Source organism: Melopsittacus undulatus, chromosome 2 (assembly GCF_012275295.1).
Source record: "Melopsittacus undulatus isolate bMelUnd1 chromosome 2, bMelUnd1.mat.Z, whole genome shotgun sequence".
In the NCBI taxonomy this organism is placed as follows: Eukaryota; Metazoa; Chordata; class Aves; order Psittaciformes; family Psittaculidae; genus Melopsittacus; species Melopsittacus undulatus.
Window position 1 is genome coordinate 28,921,896 of NC_047528.1, and position 25,218 is coordinate 28,947,113.

The 25,218-nt window shown below is 43.5% G+C and overlaps 1 protein-coding gene across 1 annotated transcript; it reads right to left on the reverse strand.

The window, feature by feature from the left end:
• Positions 1 to 1,970: 1,970 nt before the first annotated feature.
• Positions 1,971 to 5,817, reverse strand: CBY2 (chibby family member 2). Its single transcript, XM_031047729.2, has 2 exons — positions 5,701 to 5,817; positions 1,971 to 3,259 (listed from the first exon to the last, which is right to left on the reverse strand). Exon 2 carries the CDS (start codon positions 3,142 to 3,144, stop codon positions 2,053 to 2,055), a length of 1,092 nt encoding a protein of 363 aa, XP_030903589.1. The 5' UTR covers positions 3,145 to 3,259; positions 5,701 to 5,817; the 3' UTR covers positions 1,971 to 2,052.
• Between the last annotated feature and the right edge of the window lie 19,401 nt (positions 5,818 to 25,218).

Below are 25,218 nucleotides of genomic sequence, written 5' to 3' on the forward strand. Positions count from 1 at the left end.
GTGAAGCCAGGGACTGGGACTGGCAGCACATGCTCCCGAGTTTGTGCCACTTCACCAGCTGCTGAAGAACCTCCTCTGCTCAGATCACCAAGCTCCTTACTCAGAGAGCAGGGTATGTCCCCTCTAACTCAGGGAGCTCCAAACTGAATGTTTAAGTTGGAACTAATTGCCCCCAAAGCAATTATAGAGGCAACAGAGCAGCATCTTGAAGACCCAACAGAAGAAGAAAATATCCCTTGTATTGAGCCTCTGAAGTAAAGAGTCATCACTGGCATTTGTCCTGGTGTTGTCTCAGTGAAATACAAGGTGAAAGATAATTCATCCTTCAGGTAGTTTGGTGCCACATCACTTAAAACACCTATAAACTAGAGTGACAGCCTGTTTCTTGGGTTCTGTTGCAAGAGGCAAACCTCACCATAACCTTCGCTTAGCTTTACAATAATGCTCCTACAATTGCTCCGCGGAAGTCTCTTTGTGCCTGTCTTGTTAGATTACCTAAAGATTCCTGTATTCTGCCTGAAAGATTGCAACAAATTGCACTGCATTAGGGATGTCCAAAACAGAGGAAAATGCACTTCCAGACACTCTGGCCACACAAGTGTAGACCACATTTTTAAACATGAGCATATCAAAAAAAGGTGCTGCAAGGGCAAAGTGTAAAAGTCCTAAGATCAGCAGCAGCAGGAGCAAGGTGCAGAGGAGGTCTGCCCTTCCCCACCTGCATGCACTGGGTGATGGAGCAGCACTGGGGAGGTATAGGCCTTAGCCAAGTACCCAGCATGTGACAGCAAGTTCCTGAGGGACATGTGGTCCTGCTTTCAGCTCTCCAAGTCCAACGGAAGATTTCAGAAAGACAACTCATACTCACAAAGCTGCCCATGGGCTTCTCCTGTGCAGGGTCAGGGCATTGCCCTTTGTATGCTCTGTGGTACCACTAGAAAAATCAGTGTTTCTCCCCGCTGGAAAGCTGTTAGCTCCATAACTGCACATGACTTTTTGCAGCCAATTATATATTTGATCCCTGACCACAAAGAAGACTTGGTCTAAAAAGACCACCAAAGTCTACAGGAATTTTCTTTTAGCAGTGAGCCATAAATAAAACATTAAACAGTCTTTCCTATACACACTGCATCCTAAAAGTGCCATTTATCAGCAAATAATCACCTCACTTGAAATCAGTAGGATTATTCAAGTGTACCAGAACAAGCCAATTTGAGAAGAATTAAGCCTAATTAAGTTACAAAACAATGAAGGAAATTTACAAATAACCAAGGCAAAAGGGGACATGCTGTTCTGGTGGGAGATGTTTGCTTTATGGTTTTGTTATACTCCAAGGCAAGATATAGATTCTTTCCTGAGGAAGAGCTTTAAACACGGGAAAGATATAATTTAAGTGGGAATGTGGGACTAAAAAGGAGACAGCTAGAATGTATACGTACACATATATAGAATCATAGAATAGTTAGGGTTGGAAAGGACCTTAAGATCATCTAGTTCCAACCAATACAGAGCACATATAACGTGGTTTTCTGTGTCCAATTGTCTTTCATGGGCCTGTCTCACCTGGGAGACTACAATTTCCATGATCCACTGCTTATCCCATATGAAATAGGGAGGGCTGGTGTGTGTCAGAAGACACAGTTCAGCCATTAAACTTGGCCATCCATAAGAAAGAAAGGGACCACTGGCATCCAAATTCAGCTCACAGTTGGGATGCTCATTTTCAAGAAGGGCACATCCCTCTAAAAAATATGGCCAACACAAAGTACCTCAATTAAAGTGAAAAAAACCACATTAATTGTCTTTTTTAAATCTAGACCTTATTATCAGAAACATTAAAAAATTGCTGAAAATTGTTTTCCTGACACTAGGCAAATTCATGGCAATCTCCCACACTGTACAATAAGATGGTGAAATACTTCTAAGTAATGTAAGAAAGTTTCAGAATAACACAATCTAGCCCAGGTGTGTTCAGTCTTCAATGGGATTTTATTAGGTTCCTTGGAGCAAGAAGAGAAGCTTTCCAGGAAATGGGACTAGGAGGTCTTAGCTTCACATCTCTCCAAACTGATGCTCAGGTGCCAGGTTCAGTCGTTCTTCTTCATACATTGGGCAAGTGATGGCAACAAGCTCCGTTTCCAGCATTTGCATCTGAGCCTTAATGTCTGACACAGTGTTTTTCACAGCATTCATCTGCAGCTTCAGTTTATTGTACTCTTCTTGTAAGTCTCTGTCCACATCATAGAGGACATGACAGCCCTGTTTCTCCCCAATGATATGATGGTTCACTTTCAGGAAAACGTTGAGGAGCTCATGTAAGTCCAGAAGGGCCCGGAAGATTTCATACTCGCTCTGCATGCTTGGGGCAGACTTGGTCTTATCCTGGGTTGCAGTGGGGTTTTTCTTTTTAGCTCCATGTTCCTGTTCAGGGCCTTGGCCAGGGTTACCTTCTTCCCCAGCTGTGACTGTGCCAGTGTCCTTCTGAAGATCTGAGCTGGTATCTTTGCTATCTTCATTGACTGTGATGGTGTTAGCGTACTTCTGAGGCTCTGAGCTGGCATCTTTGCTCTCTTCATGGAATTTGGTGGTGCCACTGTCCTTCTGAAGATCTGAGCTGACATCTTTGCTCTCTGTGATGGCTTTTTGGTCTTTCCAGATGACGTGGACTCTTCTGTCATCCTGCTGGAAATCCTCTAAGACTTTTTTCTTTTCCTGGAATACCTGGAGGGTTTTGTTGCTTGGGCTGAGCTGAAAGCTTATATTCTTCTCTTGGAAGAATGGGAGTGGCTTCTTTTCCTTCTGGAGGCTTTGTTGAATGGCATCACTGTAAATAACCTGGAAAGCTTTGTTCTGTGACTGCTGACATTGTAGTGCCTTGTTTTCTTCCCAGAGCATCCTGTTTTCTATCCGGAGGACTTGGTTTTCCTCCCAGAGTGCTCTGTTCTCTTCCCATATGCTCCACTCATTCTGTGCCTTCTTGCTAAAGACTTTCTGGGAAGGAAAGGATGGCTGGCAGCAGATCGCATTCACCCATTTACCATCAACAAAGACGAACATATCATCCCTCATTTTCATCCATGGGGCAATATATTCCCCTTCCTCTGCATACTGCATGCTTTGGTTCATCAGATCAAAAGCAGACATGGCCTATTCTTTACTAAACTGAAGATAACTGTGTGAAAAGACTTCTTCCAGGACTTCCAGGACTCCTCTGGCGAGGAGCAGGCGACACAGCGTGGTTGGAGAAGTGTGAGCAGGACTGAAAGAAAAAGGAATACAAATGCACAGCATTACTGGCAAAATTCAAGTTCAAAATGAAAATGCACCAACAAATAAGTCAGTCCCACAGTCGGCTGTGTTGCCTCTTTGATTCTGGAAGGCATACATCAGAAACTTACTTCATAAAAGGTGAGAAAATTGGCATTGGTAGATAAAGCAGCTCTATGGCAGCACCATAAGCTTTGGGATAAAATTCTGTACTCTTATCCCTCTACCCCATTTTTACAGACACATGAGGCAGTAAAATGTGAGACTATATTGCACCTCAGACTAGCCTGTTGCTAAATGATAGACAGGCACATGAATGAAAAACTGTTATGAGGCTGAAACCTACTTTTCAAAGCAAAACATTTTTAAATGATCACGGGGTAAAACTGGCCTCGAGAGCAGCTTTTTCTTATTGATGCTCAGTGGTAGCCCATGTTAGCAGCATACCACAAAAATACAGTGGTGGTTGTGCTTTTTGATGTTAAAATCCACAGAACTGTAAACAGGAAGAGCACTGAGTGTCACAAGATGCACAAATAATTAAAACTCCAAACCACAGCCCTGGGACACTGGGACCAGGGAGAGCTCTGTTGCTCTTTGCATGTTTTTCTGACAACAAAACCATGGTCACCATGGTCCAAAAGCTGTCACAACCCACAGATAATTCCCCATTTTTCTTTCTCATCTATCCCATCTCTCTTCTCTTTATGTTCTTTGATAGCTCCATTACTTTTCTTGCTTTCTAGCCTTGCAGTAGTGATTGCTCATATCTTTCCTACTGCTTCTTTTTCACATCATCGGAAAACCCATCTCTTTAAAATCCATTCTGTGGGGCTGTACCTCCAATGCTTTCTATTTTAGTCACAAAAACCTCAGACTTAGCTGCACAACACTCTTCCCCCCTTCCCTCTACAGGAAATATTATGGCTTATATCACCTTCTGAACATGTGTAAACCTGAGCAAATGAAGTATTTCAGGGTTTTTTTACATTAACAAAAAACTAGCAACCAACCAAGAAAAACAGAAAAAAATAATTGTGCAGAAGAAAATCTTATTTTCTTCAGTGTTTGTCACACTAAATGGGTGTGACTTTCTTGGTGAAGCCATTTGAATTGAGGCTGAACTGTTTTTATAACCAAATTTTTTGAATTCTTCGTGTTTCTGTGCAATGCTTCTATGTACAGGGTTTCTAAGTACAAATGTGCCTTTTTCTAGTTAAAAAAAAAGTTGGTTGTCAAATTTCACCTTGGTCTACCTCTCTCTGAGGTCCCCGGAGCTGCCCTCCTCTCCTTTGGTAAACCCCATTTTGCTTTTCCATCTGCAAGGAGTTTTACCTTCATGCATTTTGCCCCTGTATCCCTGCCCCATGCATTAGGCACAAAGTGTCCACCATGCACAATCTCCTTACACCCTCAGCTCTGCCATTGCCTTGTGCACCCTCCCCATCTTATTTTTGCCCTTTCCAAAACCTGCTGCTTTGCCCTTTCCCTGCCATCTCCAACACGCAGCACTGCACCTTTGGGCTTCTCCAAGTTACTTCTGAGAGCCAGCATCCATAGTTCCTTCATTCACCTCCTTCCCAGGCTTGTCCAAAAGCTCAGAGAATTACTGTTTGCATTTAAAATCCAAAATCCCTTAATGCAGGGAAAAGCAATTGCAATACAGATCTGCTTGCAGTAACACTTGATTCTTTTTTTTTGCAATAGGATCTCTGTCTGACTTTCAGGGTTGTCTTACACATCACCAGCTGGTTTATCTCACATCAGACTTGTGGTATTGCTCCTCTACTAAAAGGGATTTCCTTCAAAACTCACAGTTCAGGAGGTTTATGTCTGCACTTATACCACGTTCAGAGCTATATATCACTCCTTTTCTTGCACCCTCTCCCCTGCAGCCTTTCCTGCATATCCCATTCCCTCGGAGTGTCAAGTCCCATCATGCCTACCAGCAGCCCCAAGATGAGGAGATAAATCGGCTCAGTGATCGCAAATCTCTGTGTATCCAGAGGAGGAGCAGAAAACATCCAGCATGATAAGCCCAGACCCACCTGCCACTGCATATCATGGGCAAGAAGCTAGAGTTGCTAAAGTCACATTTAAAGTGTTTAGATGGCATGTTTTCAAGATAAACAGAAATGTATAATATATACAACATTGAAGGACATTATCTTGGGGACAATTAAACTTGACAGAGGCTCTGTCAGCTCTTTTGCACTGCAGGAGAGACATCAACCCAGGCTTTGGAGAGATGCTTCAAGTTCTCCCACCTCCCATATCATTTACCCCTCATCTCTGAAGGAAACAACCCTGGGAGATGTTGGACAGCGGGGGGGCAGGGGGGGTCAGGACAGCTGGCTGGAGGGGAAATCACATGAAACCGAGCTGGGTTGGGTAATTCAGCAGCACTAAAGTATGCAGCTGGTGTGTGCTCACCTGCTCAGCCGGGGCAATGGTCTTCCTGCTGCCCGCACCACTGCCAAGCAGCCTGGCCTGAGGTCCTGCTTCTGCTGGGGTATCTGGGTGCAGCTGGGGTGTGCAGCTGCGGATAGAAGGGAACCACTGTGATGCAAGTGCTCTAGAACCCGCCCCCTGACACCTCTCCCCAGGGCTGGGAGCTCCTGAACACCCTCCTTGCCCTTTTGTTTTCCCTCCCTGCTGGTCTCCCAGGGTTGTCTTTGATTTTTCCCAGCATTGCTCTTTTTTTTTTTTCATGGAAATGACTTTTCTATTAGCTCAGCTCTCATGCCCTTTCCTGATCCCAGACTTCCCGATCTCCCTTTGCTGCTCATAACCGAGAGCGGTTTGGGTGGATCCTTTCTCTATCACACCCTCTTGAAACAAACTTTGTTTTCATTGTGAACCTTCAGATTATATTTGTCGCTGGACTGATTCTGATACATTCAAAAATCAGTTCCTTGTATGCGCTGTGAGACTTGAGGTTATTTTCTAAGGACATCATGTGTTTAAAGTTTTTCTTTGCCTGTAAGTTCAAGAGCAGTATATCACTGAACCCTATTAAGAAAAAAAATAGAATATACAGGACATGCATGCATTACAAGTTTAGATATTATTTGTAGCAACTCTTCTCACTTCCATGTCTTTACATTACTAATGATCTCATTCTCTTTCTTATTTGCTACATCTTTCAGATGTGATTTTTTTTTCCCTCATCAGGGCTCTTGAATAATAAATACAGCAGTTAATTTTGTATCCAGTGAAAATTACCAACTTGGCGTCAGCCCCAAGGTGACTGCTATTGCTTTCGGAAGTTGGAGGTGCAGTTCAGCTTTGGTGTTAAAGATGATAAACTCTTGTATAAAATTCTTCTCTGTAATTTCTCCCTTGCTTAATCTTAGACAAAAAATAAAAACATCACAGGTTACTATGGCAACTCCTCAGGGAGCATTCTCCTTTACTCAGGCTCCAGGATCCTGCACAGGAAAACAGGAAAATGTCCTCAAAAGAGAAAGGGAAAGATTTTATCATGGGGTACTTGTGCTTGGTTTGCCATCAAATGGGAATTTATGGGTGCAGCCAGTTTTCAGGAGAGGTGACTGAAATGGCTAATCTGAACTTCTGAGGCTGTGGACCTTTAATGAGCAACTTAAGGTCCAAGAGCTGTCTGGAAAGTGAGTTAATAGAGGCAAGTGCAATGTAAGACTGATCAGCAGACAAAGCCTGCTTAGTAGCAGCTGCTGAGAAATAAGTTAACAGTGTAGTTTTGCCTTTTCTTATGCAGTTATTTTCCTTAAAGGTGAACAAAGTTATTCTGGCAAGTCATTTATTTGCTGAAAATTAGGACTTCAAATACCAATATATTCGGATCACATTTAGTGAACATCATCAGATGTGTGTACGTGTACAACAGAACTGGAAATGCTGCAACAGCTCGCTGCAGAATTTTTATAGCAGCGACACTGATTTCAGAGCTGGACTCTCAAAAGGACCAAGATGTCATTCACAGGATTACAAAGGCAGAAATAGTGCTGAGTGTGTTCCCCTCCCTGCCAAGAGACAAGTACCCCCTGCTCTGTAAGAAGGGTTTGAGCTAACTTCTCAGCTGAGTGCTTTGTCCGCAGCTTCACGCTACTGTTTCACTATACAAGGAAATAAATATTAATTGGAACCAAAGCCGTATTCCCCATTCTACCTGCACACTTTACACCAGGCTGTTCACCTGACCTTGCTGTCCTTTCTCCCAGAGATTATCTGTTTCTGAACAGATCCAGTGGCAGAAAGCGGATGATCCCACACACTCATATAATATTCTCCACTTTGGAAACTTCTTTCCCTGCTGGGCTGCAAGAGGTCACCATCCAGTAACGGGTTGGAAGGGCAAAGTGCAGGGGGGAGAGCAAAGTCTGAACTGCTGCCATGAAGATCTTGCAAGAAGGACCCTGGAGACCCTATCCCAGCCTCCTTCCCATTGGGAATGATGGCATGTACAAACAGTAAAGTTCAGCCCTTTCCTTCATTTGCTTTTGGGTTTAAAAGGCCTGTTAAAGTGCCTGCAATAAAAATAATATTTAGTTAGTTAGTTATTTTGTAAAAGCATGTTTCTTTGAATTTGGAACATCTTCTTTTTCTTTTTTGTGAGTGTCTTATAGTCCCAAATCTTTATTTGATAACACCAAAGGCATCCACTGCCACTTTTTACCACCTCAAACACATTGGTGCTTCTGAAATGCCACTTTCTGTTCTTGTCAGCACAGGCTGCTCTCACTGCACACTCATTCACTGCTCTCCAGGGCATTAAGCCTAGATGCAAATCCTACTGAGTCACTGGAAAGATTGTTGCATATTTGTGTGATCTTGAATAATCTCCTGATCTATCTCCTGATCTCAGTGACTGCCTGGGAAGTAAAAACAATGTTTTCTTAGGTTTTAAGGCAATTAAGTGTCTGGAAGGAGAAGTGGTGATATCTCAGTGTCATATTCTGCCCAGGAACAGAGGAGTGCACTTGTTAAGCAGTGTGGAGATCAGTAATGAAAACCTCCAGAGCAGTTTTTTTTCAGACAGTTAAATGGCTTGAGGAACACACTGATGTCACCATCTATGTGGACTAATTGTCCTTCCAGGGACACCATCACAGTGCTGCTGCCAGTGTGCCTTAGTGTAACCCTCACACATGCAATGCTGTGCAAAACACCAAACTCTGCATACTCATGCCAACACCAGCCAGGATGCTTTGTTCAGCTGAGAACTGAAATGGAAGATTTCTTACTTTCATACCTTGCCTCTGGTCCTAATTTCACTTTAGACGTGGGGTAAATCATCTGTCCGCGTTTCCTTGTGCTCTCAGTGAGGCTGGGATACTGACTTTGTGACACAAGCTGTTAAGAGAGATTTATTCTCACTTAAGAAGTGCTTTGAACATGAACAGCACTACAGTAAAGAAGTCTTATGTTCCACTCTTATTTACCCCTATGTTAGTAATGCACACATTGTTTACAAGCTGAAGCAAACCATTTGACTTTTACTTGTGACATCTTTCAGAGGTGTCAGGCTTTGTGTTGTTCCACCTCAGATCTCATTCCTACCTTGCTTTCATTCTACTTCAGCTATAAATAATTTTGAAAATGTATTGAAACCATGTGCAGACTCTTGGTCAACTCTAAGCCGTTGCCTGTCAATATCCTTTGAGTTGTGCTTCTGCGATACCACTTGTGAGCCTTGCCACAAAATACAGCCCAATTGCTGTATCAGTCTCCTGCTTCTGTCTAATTGAGCTTTACAGAGCACAGTGTTACTGAAAATGCCCATTAGCTGTTTATTGTTGAGAAAATACTAGAAGTAGTGATGATAGATGCACTTGTTTTTGTTGTGAGGGCAGAGGCATGCTCACCAAGGGCGGTGGAGTGGCAGAGCTGACATTGCACCCAAAAGAGCTCTTTGGTCTCACCTTACACCAGGACAATTCAGATTGGTATGCTCACCTCAAAGTGCCATGTGTGACCATGGGGTATCCGGTGTGGGCTCCAGGGGCCACCCAGAAGAGGCAGACCTGCCATCAGACTGTGTCAAACCCACTGGCCCTGGTCTCTGATACCTACAAACCCCAAACAGCAATTGGGATTTGTGCTCAGGCAACAGACTTGAGCCGTTGGTGGCTTGTCAGTCAGGTGATGATTTGTCCCTCATTACTGCACTGATCAGGTCTTGCTGACTGCAGGAAAGCTTAAACACTGTCTTGTAGGTATCACATGTAGACATCTCAAAGCAGCTGTCTACAGTTTGGAGGTAAATCCTCTCTGGCCCGCAGTGCTGTTGGACATGATGTGCCACCTCCTGAAGACACAGCTGTGGCTTCCCTCACTGACCACTCAGGAATCTGCAGTTGTTGACCTCCTTAATTAGGTGGCTAAAACAGAGCCTCACACCCTAGCAGAGTGCTCCAGCTCAGCTTGGTTCATATGTGCATCCTGCAAGGGAATTTGATGCTGCTAAGCCAACGACTACTGCATGGCCTGGGACACCTAAACGGTGGCAGCTTGGCAGAGCTGAAAGAGTCATGTTAAAAATAAAAGCCCTCTTCTCAGGGCTTAAAAAAAGCCATGTGCAAAATCCCTGTCTGTCACAGACATCAAGCAAGAGACTGCAAAAGGTGTGGGGAGAGGGGAACACTAAGGAGCATCCCATTTGATGTGTAAGGGCAGGAGCTGAGTCTCAATGGGCAAGAGCAGAGTCTTGATGAGCAGAGCAGACGACAAGAGGACAGACTGGAGCTGCAATGTCCTGTGAATAGATGTGAGGTTTGGGAGGGGAGGGCGTTTCAAGTCATTTTGAACACAGCAATCCTTCTACTTGACAAGTCTCGCTGGGCGAGAGGAACAGTCAGCCTCTCCATTCCTGATTGACAGGGAGAAAATTGAGGGTTCAGGCTTATTAAACAGCCTCTAACAGTGATTTATGGGGTCCTGTACATTTTAATCTAACAAAAAAAATTAAAATCATCTAATTAGCGAAGTGTGTAATCCTGTATATTAATTGTCTATTAGCCACTTCTTAATTATAATAGAATGCTTATCAAATAGCATGTGATGGCCACATAACACCAATTTAAGCCATTACCAGGCTAGCTTCCACTTTAATAAGGATCTGTTTAAATGAAATCTAACTGTTTCATTTTATTTTAAGAGCTATAAAGAAGAAGAAGCTAAGATCTTAAAGAATTAGTATCCCATTAGGGTTTGCTAGATACTATCCTATAAACAGTGCTACATGAAAGCAATGTAAAAAATTCATTCAGATGTTAACCCAGATTATTGAACAGCAGAACAAGATGGAAACTTACCAGGGAAAAAAGATACGTCTCATTTAGAAATACTGGCAAGCTCAGGTAATTCCTGTCTCTTGACTGTTTGACTTTAGAGCTTTAATGTTCAACTAACATGTGTTTGTGCATGTGTATTTTCAGGCATTTTAAAAGAAATTAATTGAGAAAGTTTGATTATATACAACCACACTGACCTCTACGTGTCACCAGCAAGACTAGTAACACCTCTGCAATTTGAATAAAACAGGGTGCATTTGCAATAGCAATAACAAGAAGATATTATTTTATACATAAAACCATGCTATAGTGAGATACATATGATGTAAGGAAATAGTTGTACTGCCAATGGTTTTCACAAGCATGTGCTCAATACAAAGGGACCTGGAGACCCCAAAACACTAGGTTTGGATCTGGTGGATGGATAGGGTTTCCTAGTAGCTCTTCACCATAGCTTCTCTACCAGGTACTCTATGCATCTTCTCTGTCTTCCCCAGCCACGGCTGCTCCTGGTTTCTTTCTCCTATTCCTATAGTTCACAAAGCTGCATTCATAGAATCATAGAATCATAGAATGATTGGGAGGGATAGATAGAATGGGTTGGAAGGGACCTTAAAGCTCATCCAGTTCCAACCCCCTGCCATAGGTAGGAACACCTTCCTGTAGACCAGGTTGCTCAAAGCCCTGTCCAACCTGGCCTTGAACACTGCCGGGATGGGGCATCCAGAATTTTTCTGGGCAACCTCTTCCAGTGAATCACTATGCAAACAGTGCTGCATACAACACCCTCAGTCCTTACAGGCATGCAAGATTTTGTTATTATTAGATCCATGAGGACAACACAATTTTAACACCTGTTCATCTCAGGGTTTAAATTGCTGCCAGAGTACTTTTTTAATGGGGTGCCAGAAGAGGAGGGGTTTCAGTGATAAAACAAGAGAGCAGACAGTTAGATCCTTGGTACTGCTGTTACGCACACCTAGGAACAGTTAACCAGGCAATTTTAGAAACGTTATGCAACCCCTAGGAATGATTCTATCCCAGAGAAGCAGCCACTTTTACCCATTTCCCTCAACTTCTAATCTGCAAAGTCTGTCCTGGTGTGAATGGCAATTACAAAAGTTACCTGGTATTATAAAATTCCTTGTAAACTTCTGTGCAAATCTGGGGTCACTGTCTGTCCAAGAGCTCTGTACTGGCACACAGAAAATAGCTAGAACCAGAACACACATCCACCCAGAGAAATGCAATGAGAAAGAAATAGGTTAAACTGTTTTCATATGTGTCCAGAGGATATCATTAACATTAATGTAGTCATAAAGCAGCACCTTCTGGCTCAACACAGCAAATCTTTGCCTACTACCAATTAACTCTTCAAAAAATAATAGAGAACAATTTTAGCCCTTCTTGCCCCAAGCACAATAATTTGTTTCCTGCTAAGCATTATTAATTATAATACCCCTGCTCCTTTGCTTCACTCAAATGAACAGCCCCATCAGTGGCATAAGCTCCATAGCAAGGTGTACTTCAGGAGCAAGTATGGAATTAGTGGGCTTTAAAAATATTACTCTAGTTTTTACTGGTATTGTTCTTTAGTTGGTGTAGGGTTTTCACTCTTAACCATCCAGAACTAGAAAAGCACAGATCTCAGTTGAAGCACAGATCTCAGCTAGGTGAAGAGATAAATTCCCTGAAGATGTTCACCTTACTGTAATGCCAACAATTCAGTGAGCAGTCTGAGAAAACGATTTAGGTGGGGTGAGGCATGTGGTGAGATGGGCAGAAACACTCCTCAGACACAGCAGTAACCTTGTCCTGCACTGCTAAATGTAAACTGCAGTCAGATTGCTACCACAACTGATGGGAATGGTATTTGAGGTGATCCTCTTTCTTTGGCCAAGTGTAAGGTTCTGACTATGCAACGGCACATTAGTTGTGTGCTACTATTTTGCACATCTCCTCAGTTCTCCTCAGGTGTCCTTTTTCTATCAGCTCTTCTCCAATGCACTCAAGCAATGGCAAACCATGCCTTGTGCAAGGTTTCTGATATGGTGGCCCTGGGGTGCAGAACTCCATCACACATGTACTGTCCATCAGGCTCACTTATATGTGTATACATAAGCTTTGGATATTTGATTTAAAACGTAAAGGATACCGTCTCTCCTACAAGGTGTCTACAACATAAGTCATGTTATGCGGCAGAGCTGCTTGCCATCTCGGGCACAAGCAGAAATCACTCCTGGTCTGAGAAGTGCTGGCTGTGCAAGAAGCAAAGATAAGCCTTTTCGGCTTGGGGCGAAGACAGCTCATCTCCTTCCGACTGTAAGCAGGGATGAGGTGCAGAAATGCGTTATTCCCATTAAAATATTTTACATGGTGTTTAACCTGAGCATTGTGGTAGAAACCGTAAGCCACCTGGACTTTCAATACAAAATAAGTATACAGTATGTGGCAGTCAGCCCATTAACTGAAACACTGTTTTGCATAATACAAACACAGAGGTTACATATTGTGCTGATGCTACTCTTCCTATCTTACCAAAGTCACTTTCTGCACAGAGAGAGTGTTAGGAATATGATTTACTGTTTATACGTGTCAGAGCTTTGCAGGTTATCACGGACCAAGTACCATGGTGCTCACTGCTGAATGAACAAACTCCAAGGACACTGGTTCCTGTACTTAAAATAGAAAGACATAACAGGTCAATAGCTCCTACCTAAAGCCAAGTAGTTATTAGTCCATAGCTTGCAGAAAGCTGTACTACTGCTTCTTTAAGCTTGTGCCTGCTTGCATGTTTAGTCACAAGTTAGAACTGCACAGAAAAGAACAGTTGCTCTGGCTGCAGAACCTCTGCAACGCCTTTTTTATGAGACGGCATAGTCTTTCCTGAGCCATGAAATGCTTTGTAGTTTTGCTCTTGCGCTTGTCATGTCTTCAATATCTAACAAGGTATCTGGAGACTGTCCTCCTATTTCTAGTAAAGATTTCTACCTGGCACTAATAAGAAGACAGCATCCCAACACCACCTTTCCGAGGCGGAAAGGGGCACTTTGGTGGCCTGGGAAGACTCATCTGAAATGACTGATCCAAAGCCTGTTACAAACTTACAGACAAGGTACATGTCATCAGCCCATATCTCCCTCACTTTGCACCCCAATGCTGATTAATTTCTACAAGTCTAATCTCAAGAAGTGATGAATGACAAAAAATTACATCTCTGTGGCTTGCAGGCAATTTTTTTTGCAGTGCACCTTTATCTGCTTTGCCTGATTGATCAAAGATGTTGTTATCTGCTGTACTCCACAGGCTTATTGACTAGGTTCAGCCTTGCTAACCCCAAGCCTTCAAAATCATAAAAGTTGCTAAAAACAGAGGAAGTTTAAAAATTTAAAAAAAAAAAAGAAGAAAAAAAAGGAAGAGGGGTTCTGAACCTTCATAGAGGTCAAATTGACTTCTCACGCTTGGGAGACAGAGAAATTTACTTTTTTCTGACAGCAGCAGATACTGTCTTTACAAATAATGAGATATCTGCCTAATTATTTATCTTAGTTTTGTTATAATTACTTCTTCTCTGTGATTTTCTCCCCAGAATGTGTTTTCTTCTTGTATAGGAAGCAAAAGACAGCACTATGAGCATCTATTTCATGCAACTCCATCTCAGAAGAGAAAAGCAGATGACTGGAGCTAGCTACCTCCATGTCCTCTGGCCAATGTAATTAGTAGCAGCCCTTACAGTTCTGTTACCAGCCACTATTTCCATTTCTCCCTCTTTGCACCAGCTCCACCTCACTAAACACTGAGCCTTTAGAAACCATCTCCAACCATCTCCATTTACACATAACCCTCACATCTCTATTTAGGAATCCCCAAAAAGTACTGTTTAAAGGCAAAAATTAAAATGCAATAAGCACACTTGAACAAATGAGACCAGTAACGGCTTGCCTCATTGTTGAATCACATCATCTTTGATGCACAACTGCCACCAAAGCACAGATATACCTGGGTGATGGCTAGGGCTGAACTGCAGATCTCTTGCAGGGCCTGCTAACAAAACTGCTTCTGAGACGTAGGTGAATGTTAATATCAAGTGAACTCCATCAAAAGAAGCGTGACCACAATGTTGAAGGAGGTGATCCTGCCCCTCTACTCTGCTCTTGGGAAACCTCACTTGGAGTATTGTGTGCAGTTCTGGTGTCCTCAACATAAAAAGGACATGGAACTGTTGGAATAAGTCCAGAGGAGGGCCACGAGGATGATCAGGGGACGGGAGCACCTCCCATATGAAGACAGGCTGAGAAAGTTGGGGCTGCTCAGGCTGGAGAAGAGAAGGCTGCGTGGAGACCTCATAGCAGCCTTCCAGTATCTGAAGGGGGCCTATAAGGATGCTGGGGAGGGACTATTCATTAGGGACTGTAGTGATAGGACAAGGGGTAATGGGTTAAAACTTAAACAGGGGAAGTTTAGATTGGATATAAGGAGGAAGTTCTTTACTGTGAGGGTGGTGAGGTACTGGAATGGGTTGCCCAGGGAGGTTGTGAATGCTCCATCCCTGGCAGTGTTCAAGGCCCGGTTGGACAGAGCCTTGGATGCCATAGTTTAGTGTGAGGTTTCCCTGCCCATGTCAGGGGGGTTAGAACTAGATGATCTTAACCCTAACTGTTCTATGATTCTATGATTCTATGATATCTCTGTTCATAGGGAGGAAAAATACCCAACATTGGAAGGACAGATACTCACAGAAATCTGAAGCAGCATTTCCTCCAGATTATGAATATAAAATACCAGTACCTGAGAAGTAACATCAAACAACTTTCTTTTCTGCAAACAGAATCACTGAAGAACTTACTAAGTAAAAAAAGGTGGATGTTGATAACAAGAGTTTAACTAAAATCTGCTTGGACCACAAAGTTTATTAAAAAGATATGTGTTTTAAATGCCTTGTCACTTGCATATACGTATAAAATAAATTACAGAGATAGCGGCTCTTCATTATACTGGTATCTTTTTGCAGTGTGTCTGAGAAACCACAGGTACAAGTTCACATACATATCACCGCGCAAAGTGCTTGTCGTAATCATTTTCATGGGGAAAAATAAGCATTTGCAGGATCATATATTTTATGTTGTAACTTCAGTTAATGCTCACATCAATCAGATTGTCAAAGCTGTTTACAGCCCCTGCCTGGATATTTCCAGCTTTTGACGTGTTATGTCAAGGAGAACCAGAATCCTTGAAACATAATTTTGTCACTCCCTCTCTACTTACAGCTTTCTTCGCATCTTCGATTTTCCTGGTAAACTCTATATCATTTGCAGCTGCTTCAGAATCCCAGAGCCACCAGCTCATTAGCAATGTCAAGATCACATTATTCCTCTTTTGAGAAACTGCCCTGGATTTCCCACAAAGCTTTCGAGGACTAAGATTTCCAATATTTAGGTGGGTTCAGCTGCCACAACCTTTTGCTATGTCTGGCAAGTCATAATTTGCTGATTATAAGCTGTGTCTCTTCTGCAGTTCAGCTAAAGTTTAGAACTAGAATAAGATATAATGGTCCCAAGAGAGGGTGTGAGAAGGAAGAAGGGCTGGAGGATCTATATTTTTTCCTGCGAAAATTGGAAAGTCTGGAATTAGAAATGACCCTTTCCTGTCTATTTTTTGCCCAGATTATAATCATGGAGAAATCCAAAGATTTATCTCCATGCGTACCATGTGTCACATAACACGGACTCTGGAGTCGAGTATTTCAGGCCATAAAGGCACAGTGCTCATTAACTGAGTGAGTACCAGCACAGAAAATTTCTAGGAACATCCACAGAAAAGAGACAAGCCCGGATGTGCTTTACACCATCATCAAATTAGGTTAACTCAGCCTGATGGACTGTCCTTAAGAGACAGGCCCTGGACTTAAACCCATGAGAAATGAATAGGTGCAATTTATACAAAGGACCAAATACCTCACAGAAATGGGCAGGGGGAAGGGAGGTAAGTGCAGGAGAGGAGGAGAGCTTTCAAAAGCAGTCTAAAACTTGTACAGGCAACTGCAGCATAAAACCCCAAACCAGTACTACCCTGAGACTTTGGCCATAAAGTTTAATGGCTTGTTAACTTTACAAAGCCTTCAGCAATACAGAAAGAAGTGCCTGTTTCCCCTCACTTTACATCTTTACTGTTGGACAGTTTCTTTTTCCTCTCTCTCCCCTCTCATTTTAATCTAAACAATATATCTGGTTTGAGCACAGCTATAAAGCAGACTGCTATCAGTGAGACAGGTGTGTGCTGACAGGAAACAGCCCCACTGCTGTCCCTTCCCAAGGTCATTCCCTGTTAGCTACACCTGAGGGCAAGGAGCATTCAATTATGTGATCAGCCACAAGTGTCCACAAAGGGCATCAAAGGGACAACGTGTCCCAGAAACTTGCTGGGATGTGCCTGGGTGCAGCAAGATCTCCAGCCTTCAAGGTGTTGTTGAACATTGTTTTCCTTCAAGATGTCTATTGCACACTGGATTACAGAATGCCCTGTTAGGTTTGCATGAAGGACAGCATGAGCCTGACAGACTGATGGGATAAAGACATCAGGAAAACATTCAAAGTTTAGTTTCAGCAGAAATCATGGAAAAGAACAGAAAGCCTCCCAGATCTTGCTGCAAACAGGCTTTCACATGGATTTAATAGGGGAAAAAATGTGAAATTCCACATAGATCCCATTTTAAGTCATATAAGTGATTTGAGATGCTTCATCATTCTCTACACTATATGAGCTGCAGACTTTCTATTTCCCAGACTACTAATAACAAGCCCTATAATTAGGTTATCTGTCCTTTGCAATCAGCACTACAGCTTTCTGTTCACAGGAGAAAAATTGTAGGGCGGGAGAGCCACTCAAGAGCACAGGAAAATGCTGTCACCATCACAGAGTGACTGCTTAATGGTTTAAAAGGTATTATTAGGAGAGAACAGTTCCTTAATTTTGATATGTAGCATGCTAATAAAAACATTCTTGTTCATTTGTGTGTGAGATTGAACCCAACCAAGTTTTGGGTTCAAACTAATTCTCTCAACCTGCAGCAGTCAAACAAGACATCTCTTCTCATTTCCTCCTTCTCCATATCCATAAGCCGTTTACCTGGATGACTGGCCAAAGACTGCTCTTGCTCATTAGTGCTGGTCAAGATTTGCTTTTGGAGTTTGATATAGCGAAGCGATGTAGAAAGACATGATGGAGAGATGCTGCCTGGGTTTTACCCTCCTGTTTTGCCCCAGTCTAAGAGTGAGGATCAGACTGAAACCCATGTCGTTTGCTCATTTCTGTTCTTTGATTTGCAGTGAAGAGCCCAGTTGTCACCGGGCAAGAACCAGCCTGTTGTCAACAAAAGTGAGTCAGGGACTTCACATGCAAAGATAGATTTTGCCAATCTTATTACATCCATTAGAAGCAGAAGAGCAAAAATTAATCCAGTTACCCCCAGTAAAACAAAAGTCTGCTGTTCACTGCACTATACTGTTGAGCCCACAGCAGCAACTTGAGCCGTTCTGGTGGAGATTCTGGACCCCCTTTTACTTCTGGAGAAGTAAACTTCCCCACCAACTTGTCTTTGACTACATTTTTAAAATCAATTTCACACCAGTGCAGCATCCCATCCTTCATGCCAGAAAAACTGCCTCTGGAGGAAGGAATTACAGCTCTCAGACATAATATTCTGCCCAGCACTTACCCAACAGTCTTTTCTCCGAGGTTTCCAAAGCCAGGAGGGTTATTTTCAGGGCCACACGTATTAAAATTAATGCTAAATCAAAAGGACTGCCTGCCGCGGGGCTTGATTGGATTTGGACAAAGAATGTCGCTTTTTGAAGTCAACCCACATGTAGACGGTTTTTTTCACCACCTAATCATGATTGTGAGGACGTAAATCATGCGAATTACAATGAGCGGGGTTGATGAATGTGCACCACAGGAACTCCACCTTCAATCCCCTTAGAGGTCATCACTGGAGAAAGTCCTTTTCTAGGGCTGGGTTTCTGCTGCCTGACAAAGCTTCTCCTTAGCCATGCTCTTTTGGGGGAGGTGAGAAGCATACTACTTTTGTTTCTGTTGTGTCTACAACCTGTCTCTCCTTTCAACTGGAAAATGAAGCCTGCTCAGTGTCTTTGCAATAAAGGCTTCCTGTAAATTTTTTTTTCCATTCACTTTAATAACTGGATGTAAAGCAAAAATCCTCAGGAGCACCAGAGTGAAGTCTGTAAGTGCATGGGAATTCAGTCCTCTCAATATTTATGTTTAGCATTAAATACTTCATGCAAAAATAATGACTTTGACTCCTGAGGCCTTCCCTCTCTTATCTCAAAAACTGTTCATACACATGCTCCGAGATCTCTATGCAAATATAAAAAGGGGATTAAGTTGTATGTGTAGTAAATCCTTGTTCTACATTAAATAGGTAAGAACTAACAGAGGGCTTTTGGATTAAAAATAGGTCCCTGACTGCTGAGCAGACTAAAGCATTCTTTCCTCTGGCTGCCCTGCCATGCAGGAATTGACTTTTTCCTAGTGAGAAATTTGAGTCAATTATAAAATCTATAGTATATTAGAGGTGTGTACTATACAATACATGATTTTGATTTAAATTACTGTGTATTAGAGAATGCCCTCTGCCTCCACAAAGGCACTCATTGTTTTTCAACAGGAAGACAAGCCTCAACAACCATCTGATAGCACCATTCCATGAGAAACTTCCACACCTGAATGCCCTTAGGGAAGTTCTGGGGTCACAAGGTGAAAATCAAAACCATGGTTGCAGAAGAGGAGGTGAGCATTGCCTCTGGCTCCAGACACCATCTTTGACCACCATCTGGTGCTTTCTCCTTGCCCTGTGCAGCAGGAGCCAGGAGGAGGGAAATCTCCTCCAGCCTCACCAGCCCTCCAGCCACCAACTTATCAATTGTGATTTCTCAAACCACATGCAAAGGTCAAACTCACTGACATTTTGGTTCATTTTTTACCGCTGGCCCTGAAAAGAGGAAAACCAGACTGCAGAGTGGAGCTGAAGGGCAGGTAAAGCACTCTGCAGCAGTGTCTGCTGACCTGGTCATGGGGATCTTTTGCTTCACCTGTTGTCTTTTGTTCCATTAAAACAAAAACCAACACCAAGACACCACCACTGAGCACAGGGTGAATACCTCTTTGTGTATTTTGTAAGGTCATATCCCAGCCCCACCATGAGCACAGTCACCAGTGTGCAAAATACGCTGCGGAATCTGATGGAAGGGTTCAAAGGAGCTGGTTGCAAAGAGTAGAACACAGCTGGAGGCAGCAGAGACACGGGCATGACTTCCAGATGACACCGGTACATCACACAGCTGTACTTAAACACGCACTCCCTTTAAACCTGGTTTCCTTTCAAGAAATCTCTGAATGAAATGAAAAAGAGGTTTTGCCTGAGTCATTGGCATTTGCAACTTCCCGAGGATCCCAAGCCCTTTCAGCTCAGACACTCAGCTGCCAGAATAAGAAACAACCTTATTTCATCCCTGGATGGAGGGTAAAAAGGTATATATATATATATATAAGTCCAAATCCACCAAGCTGGAGATCTCTTTTTGAAGACAGCAAGGTTACTAATTCACTCTGGCAGCCTTGTGGGGTGAGCATGGTGGTGTGCTGGAGATCATGGGGACAGCTCATGCCAGAGAAGGTTCAGGATGCAGCACACAGCATAAAAACAACAGCAAGGGAGCCCTTGGGTAGAAACTGCCCACCATGAAGATGTGTGGGTCCAAGCATGAAAGACCCACGATCTCCCTGAGGGGAAACACAGAAAGGAAATTCTCCTGCCTCCTCTCAGGGCTTGGCCAGGCAAGATGCCTCAGGTACTGCAGTACTGATCCTTGCCTGTGACGAGCACTCAGGTCAGCATCCTGCCCCCAGCAAGCCAAGCAGTCCTGACTTCTCTGGCCTTTGCCTTGCACATCTTCCACCACAGCAAGTCCCTGCTCCCTCCATCCCCCAGTCCTGCACCAGGCTCCCACAGCCCTGCTGAAATTTCCAGGAAGGATGGCAAGCTGGCAGCAGCACCCATCTCCCTGCCTGCCCTGTTGTTACAGCCTGGGAACCCTGACTTCAGCAGCTGGCCCTAAGAGGAGGACAGTGGGACAATGGAACAACAAGGGGAAAGGTTCCACCCGCCCTCAGGGCCACTGAGGACCAAGAGGATGTCCTAGGCACCACACTGTCAGCAGGTCTCTTCCTGCCCCTTGTAAAAGGGTCCTCTCCTGCTCTCCTGGATTCTCCTTCCCAGAGAGGTAAGCCTGTCCTGGGATGCCTGGGATGTTCAGGGTTTTACAGGCAGGAAGCTTTTCTGTGGCCCCATTGTGAGTGTCAGATGATGCTTTACCATTTACCTTCATGTTTATTTGTTGCTTTCCTTTCCTGTTTTCCCTTTCACTTGTGAGATGAAAAGCAAACTCCTGCATGAAAAACCTTGGCACGTTAAGGGGGTTATGCAGGGAGGATGAGGAAGTTGCAGGGTGCCCCAAGGGCTGTCCACTACTTGGCAGCAGTCACTGGTGGAAACACAAGGGTGAGTGCTGGGAAGGGGAGAGACACAGAGCTGACCTTCCCAGACCTCCCTTAAGTCAGACTTCCCTGAAATGTGGGAGAAGCTGTTGGCCAGACCATACTATAACATACCAGGGCATGTAGGGACAGGACAAAGTAGAATGGCTTTAAACTGAGAGAGGGGAGATTTAGATTAGATATTAAGAAGGTCTTTACTGTGAGAATGTTGAGGCACAGGAATAGGTTCCCCAGAGAAGTTGTGGCTGCCCCATCCCTACATGGGGCAGATTGGACAGGGCTTTGGGCAACCTGATGGACTGGAAAGTGTCCCTGGCCATGGCAGGGGGGTGGAGCTGAATGATCTTCAAGGTCCCTTCCAACCCAAACCTTTCTGTGATTCTGTGATACCTTAACTAAAAAAAGGGAATTAAAAAGATAGATGTTTTCTCCAAAATCTGCTGAGTCCTGGAGAGAGCTGAGTCAGTGCCTCTCTGCCCCTGCCCCGGACCCTCAGTCTGACAGGCCCTACAAATGGCATCTGGGGACATTGCAGCCTTGCAGGAAGCTTCTTGACAAAGTACCAATGGATAGCATGTGGACAAATGGATTTTAGGGAATTTGGTAGGATTGTGCCTCAACAGGGTCAGTGCTGACACCACTGGCTCTTGGCTTCTTTCTCAGTCTCTGTTTTCTCTTCATACACAATGTTCATATTCATTTATCCTTTTTCATTATTTTTATCAAATTACACATTCATAAATTTCTAACTCAGAATCTGTAGTTTACTAGGCAGTTTCATGAATATATGTGTCGTTTCCTGAGACTTTCTACAATATTTATGTATCTTGTTGCACACTTTATAAAGCATAGCATAAAGAAGAGGCTCAGTTGGATAGCGTAAATGCAGTTCATTCTGCCAAGGGAAGGAGGAGACATCAAAGAGCTTCTCAGCTCTTTCTCAGCACAACTGCCTGTGATTCTGTGATTTATTCTGCTCCAAGCCTGCAGTAACTTTATTTACTCAGTATTGCTGCAAATTTGCACCACTGGCGTTTCCTTGGGTGCATCATGACTACTACCTTTAGCTCTGTGTTTAGGGGCTAAAGGATCAGTTATGCATTATTTGCCATCTGTAAGAAACGCTGTTCTGACCTCTACTGAAACATTTGACCTCAGGAGAGGACAGGGTGAAAGGCAGCAGTTCATGGGCTTCCTTCTCACACTGTGCAATGTGAAGCAGCAAGGACTCTGCTGCTGAAAGACCTTTGTGAAGTTGAGAGGATCAGGTCCTGTGTGCTGAAATGAGCATAGAATGTTTATACCTGCAGTTTGCTGCAGTGTTAGAAATCAAAGCCACAACCAGCAGTAACTTCAGCTTTGTTACTCTGAGCCAAACCCAGTAAATCTCTGTCGGCACTGTCAGATGAGTCTTTTTCCCTTCCAGAGCTTGAAAGAGCCAGAAGCACTGGCAATGTTAATCAGGGATTTCTGTGCTTTCAGACAATCTAACTTCAGTTTAGTACTTGTCTCTCATGACACAAATCCCAGAACATACACTAATAACCATGATTTACAGCTGGAGCTGCTTCGTTTTACTGTGTCGCGTAATTGCTATCCTGTTGAAGGGCCAGGCTTTCTGAAGCATATTCATGCACTGTAGCTGCTCAGCTGTGTGTACAGCATGAGTCCTGTATGCTCTGTGGTACAGGCAACAGCACCTGCTAAAATCGTGTTTATTTTAAAACCCCAGTGGTAGAGGTTGGGAGTCTGATTCTGCATGCCCCTCCTAAGCTGTTTATGCATCTGTATTACAAATGCAAAGGAACAGTAGAAGTTACTGATTTAACAGAATAAATGTTTTAAACTCTTAATTTGTGAGTGTTAGCGGCTGCAAGCAGAGGCATCTCACCTCTGCACCTGCAGAAATAGCATGGTTTTTATAACCTTGAGGCTTAGTGAATTCACCAGGACCTAGATCATCACATATATGCCATGTATTTATTTCCTATAAGTCTATTAATGGCCACTGCGGGTTGCAAAGAGGTAAGCAGCCCCTCACCACTCTGGTGAGATCCAGACTTTTGAATGCAGCTCTTCCAACTGAAAGACACTGCTGAGATGAGTATTACTGGCTCTGCTGCTGCTTACAGGAATGGTAGGATGCAATAAGGCGTAAGGGCTGCACAACAGGAGACCACTCAAGAGTTTGCTGTGTGATTTACGGCAAGCAATTGCAATTGCTTTCCAAATGTCTTTGAAAGTACAAAGTGCAGAAATAGTTATTTTAGGAGATTGTTTTATCAACAAGACTAGTGGTTATAACTTGGAATTTGGAGATCTAGTCTGGGCACAACTGCAAAGGCAGAAATAGGTGAAAAAATCTGCTTGCTTTTAACAGCCTTGTTCTGAAATTAAAGGGCATAATTGTTTATATATGTGTAATATTACATTGTATTATATTACATATTAAAAGTATATGTACATAATAATAATAGGAGTGTGTGCACACTATTAGGAAAGTAGTCAGCTGCTCTCCTTGGATCTGTAAATAGATGCATATATACACATATACAGCTGCTTCTTTAGCATTGAAGGAAGCATACTCCCACTACCACTGCCTGCCCTTGGCGAGTGGTCTTAAGCTGTAGCTCTGCACATCAACAGCACCAGTTGTGCCAGCAAGCCCCCTTGTTCCAACAAAACAGGGAATCTGCAGTGATAGAGTCCTTTCACTGGGGCCCACAGTCCCTCCTGGGCTGTGGGTCTGGCAGCACCTGAGGTCAGCTATTGCATTGTAAAGTCCTGCCACAAAGTCACAAAGGTAGACAAAGCAGAGGCACTGTCAGATGCCATGCATTGCATTGGGCTATAGAGCCAGACGTTATAATTCCTGTAGGATCAAACAAGCGTTGCTTAGAGGAGAAGATACCCCCTACAAGCACAAATATCTTGAAGGCAGCAAAGGAAAGCAGAGGCTGACTAAATTCACATTTACATAGTTTTCCCACCAGACCCACTGTGCTGTGGAAATTCCTCTGCAATGCCTGTATATGAAAGTCTCTCTAACCTTGTGTACATAGCACTCCTCTACCTTTTGGGATATGTGCAAGCAGCCTATGACTGGAATTAATTTCCCTGACATTCTATGGTACAGCATGGAGTTTAATCCTCATTTGATGGCACTGCACTCTCTGCCTTTTGCTGCTGTCTGGGGAGCTACAGCTGTGCAAACAATACCATTTCCCCTGGGATGATCCCATGGGAAGGTGTCACCTCTAGCTGCGTGTTTGCAGCACCCATTGGAGCTGCCTGGGATACTGGGTCCCACAAGTAGCTGTCAGCTTCACCATGTTTTCCTGGCATTCCCTGAACCCCACAGGTGACCCCAACCCAAGGGCCACAGTTATAGAAATGGTGAATTCAGATTGATTTTTAATGGGGGATGCTAGGATTGCTCAGAGTAGGGAAAACAATGTTTTGGGGCCAGGCATCTCAGTTGGAGAGCCTCATTGAGCTCAGGGCAGTGCCCCAGAATGGAGATGTCAGGAGGTCCTGCCATGACCTCCCATGGACACATTCACCCTGGCCATGGCTGAGAGCAGGGGGACTACGAGATTGGACATGATAGCAACAGCCAAAGAAATAAGAGGGTAAGGGCACAAGGGAGGCAATTCCACTGTTATAACACAAACATAGTCATCGCTCTATCTTTGTCTCCCAATGAATCAGAGGAAATTGCCTCATGAACCCTTTGCCTTCCAGCTACTTCAGCTGTGTTTTGTTTCTATAAGATTCAAATATTCTGACTAGATTTCAGCAATTATTATGAGAACAGAAGAGCTACGGAGAAAGTGAAGCTTCAGATGAAATAGCCAATAAATGTTGCTTTGAATGCACTTGCTTTTTATGGGGAGCTCTGATGTCAGGGACAGATATGGCTTTGGAGAAGATGTGTCATTGTGCTACAGATGTGTTTGTGAATACTTAGTAGACAATCTCCTGTAACATTGTAATGGGCAGCTTACCATTATCTGTTAGATTTTTAAGCCTGTCATTTTGATGTGACTGATTTTTCTATTTAACACTACTCCCCAGCTTACAAAAGCAAGAGCACTCTTCTTTG

Excerpts from the sequence above, each read along its gene's own strand:
- CBY2 (XM_031047729.2), bottom strand. The coding sequence starts at position 3,144 with ATGTCTGCTTTTGATCTGATGAACCAAAGCATGCAGTATGCAGAGGAA.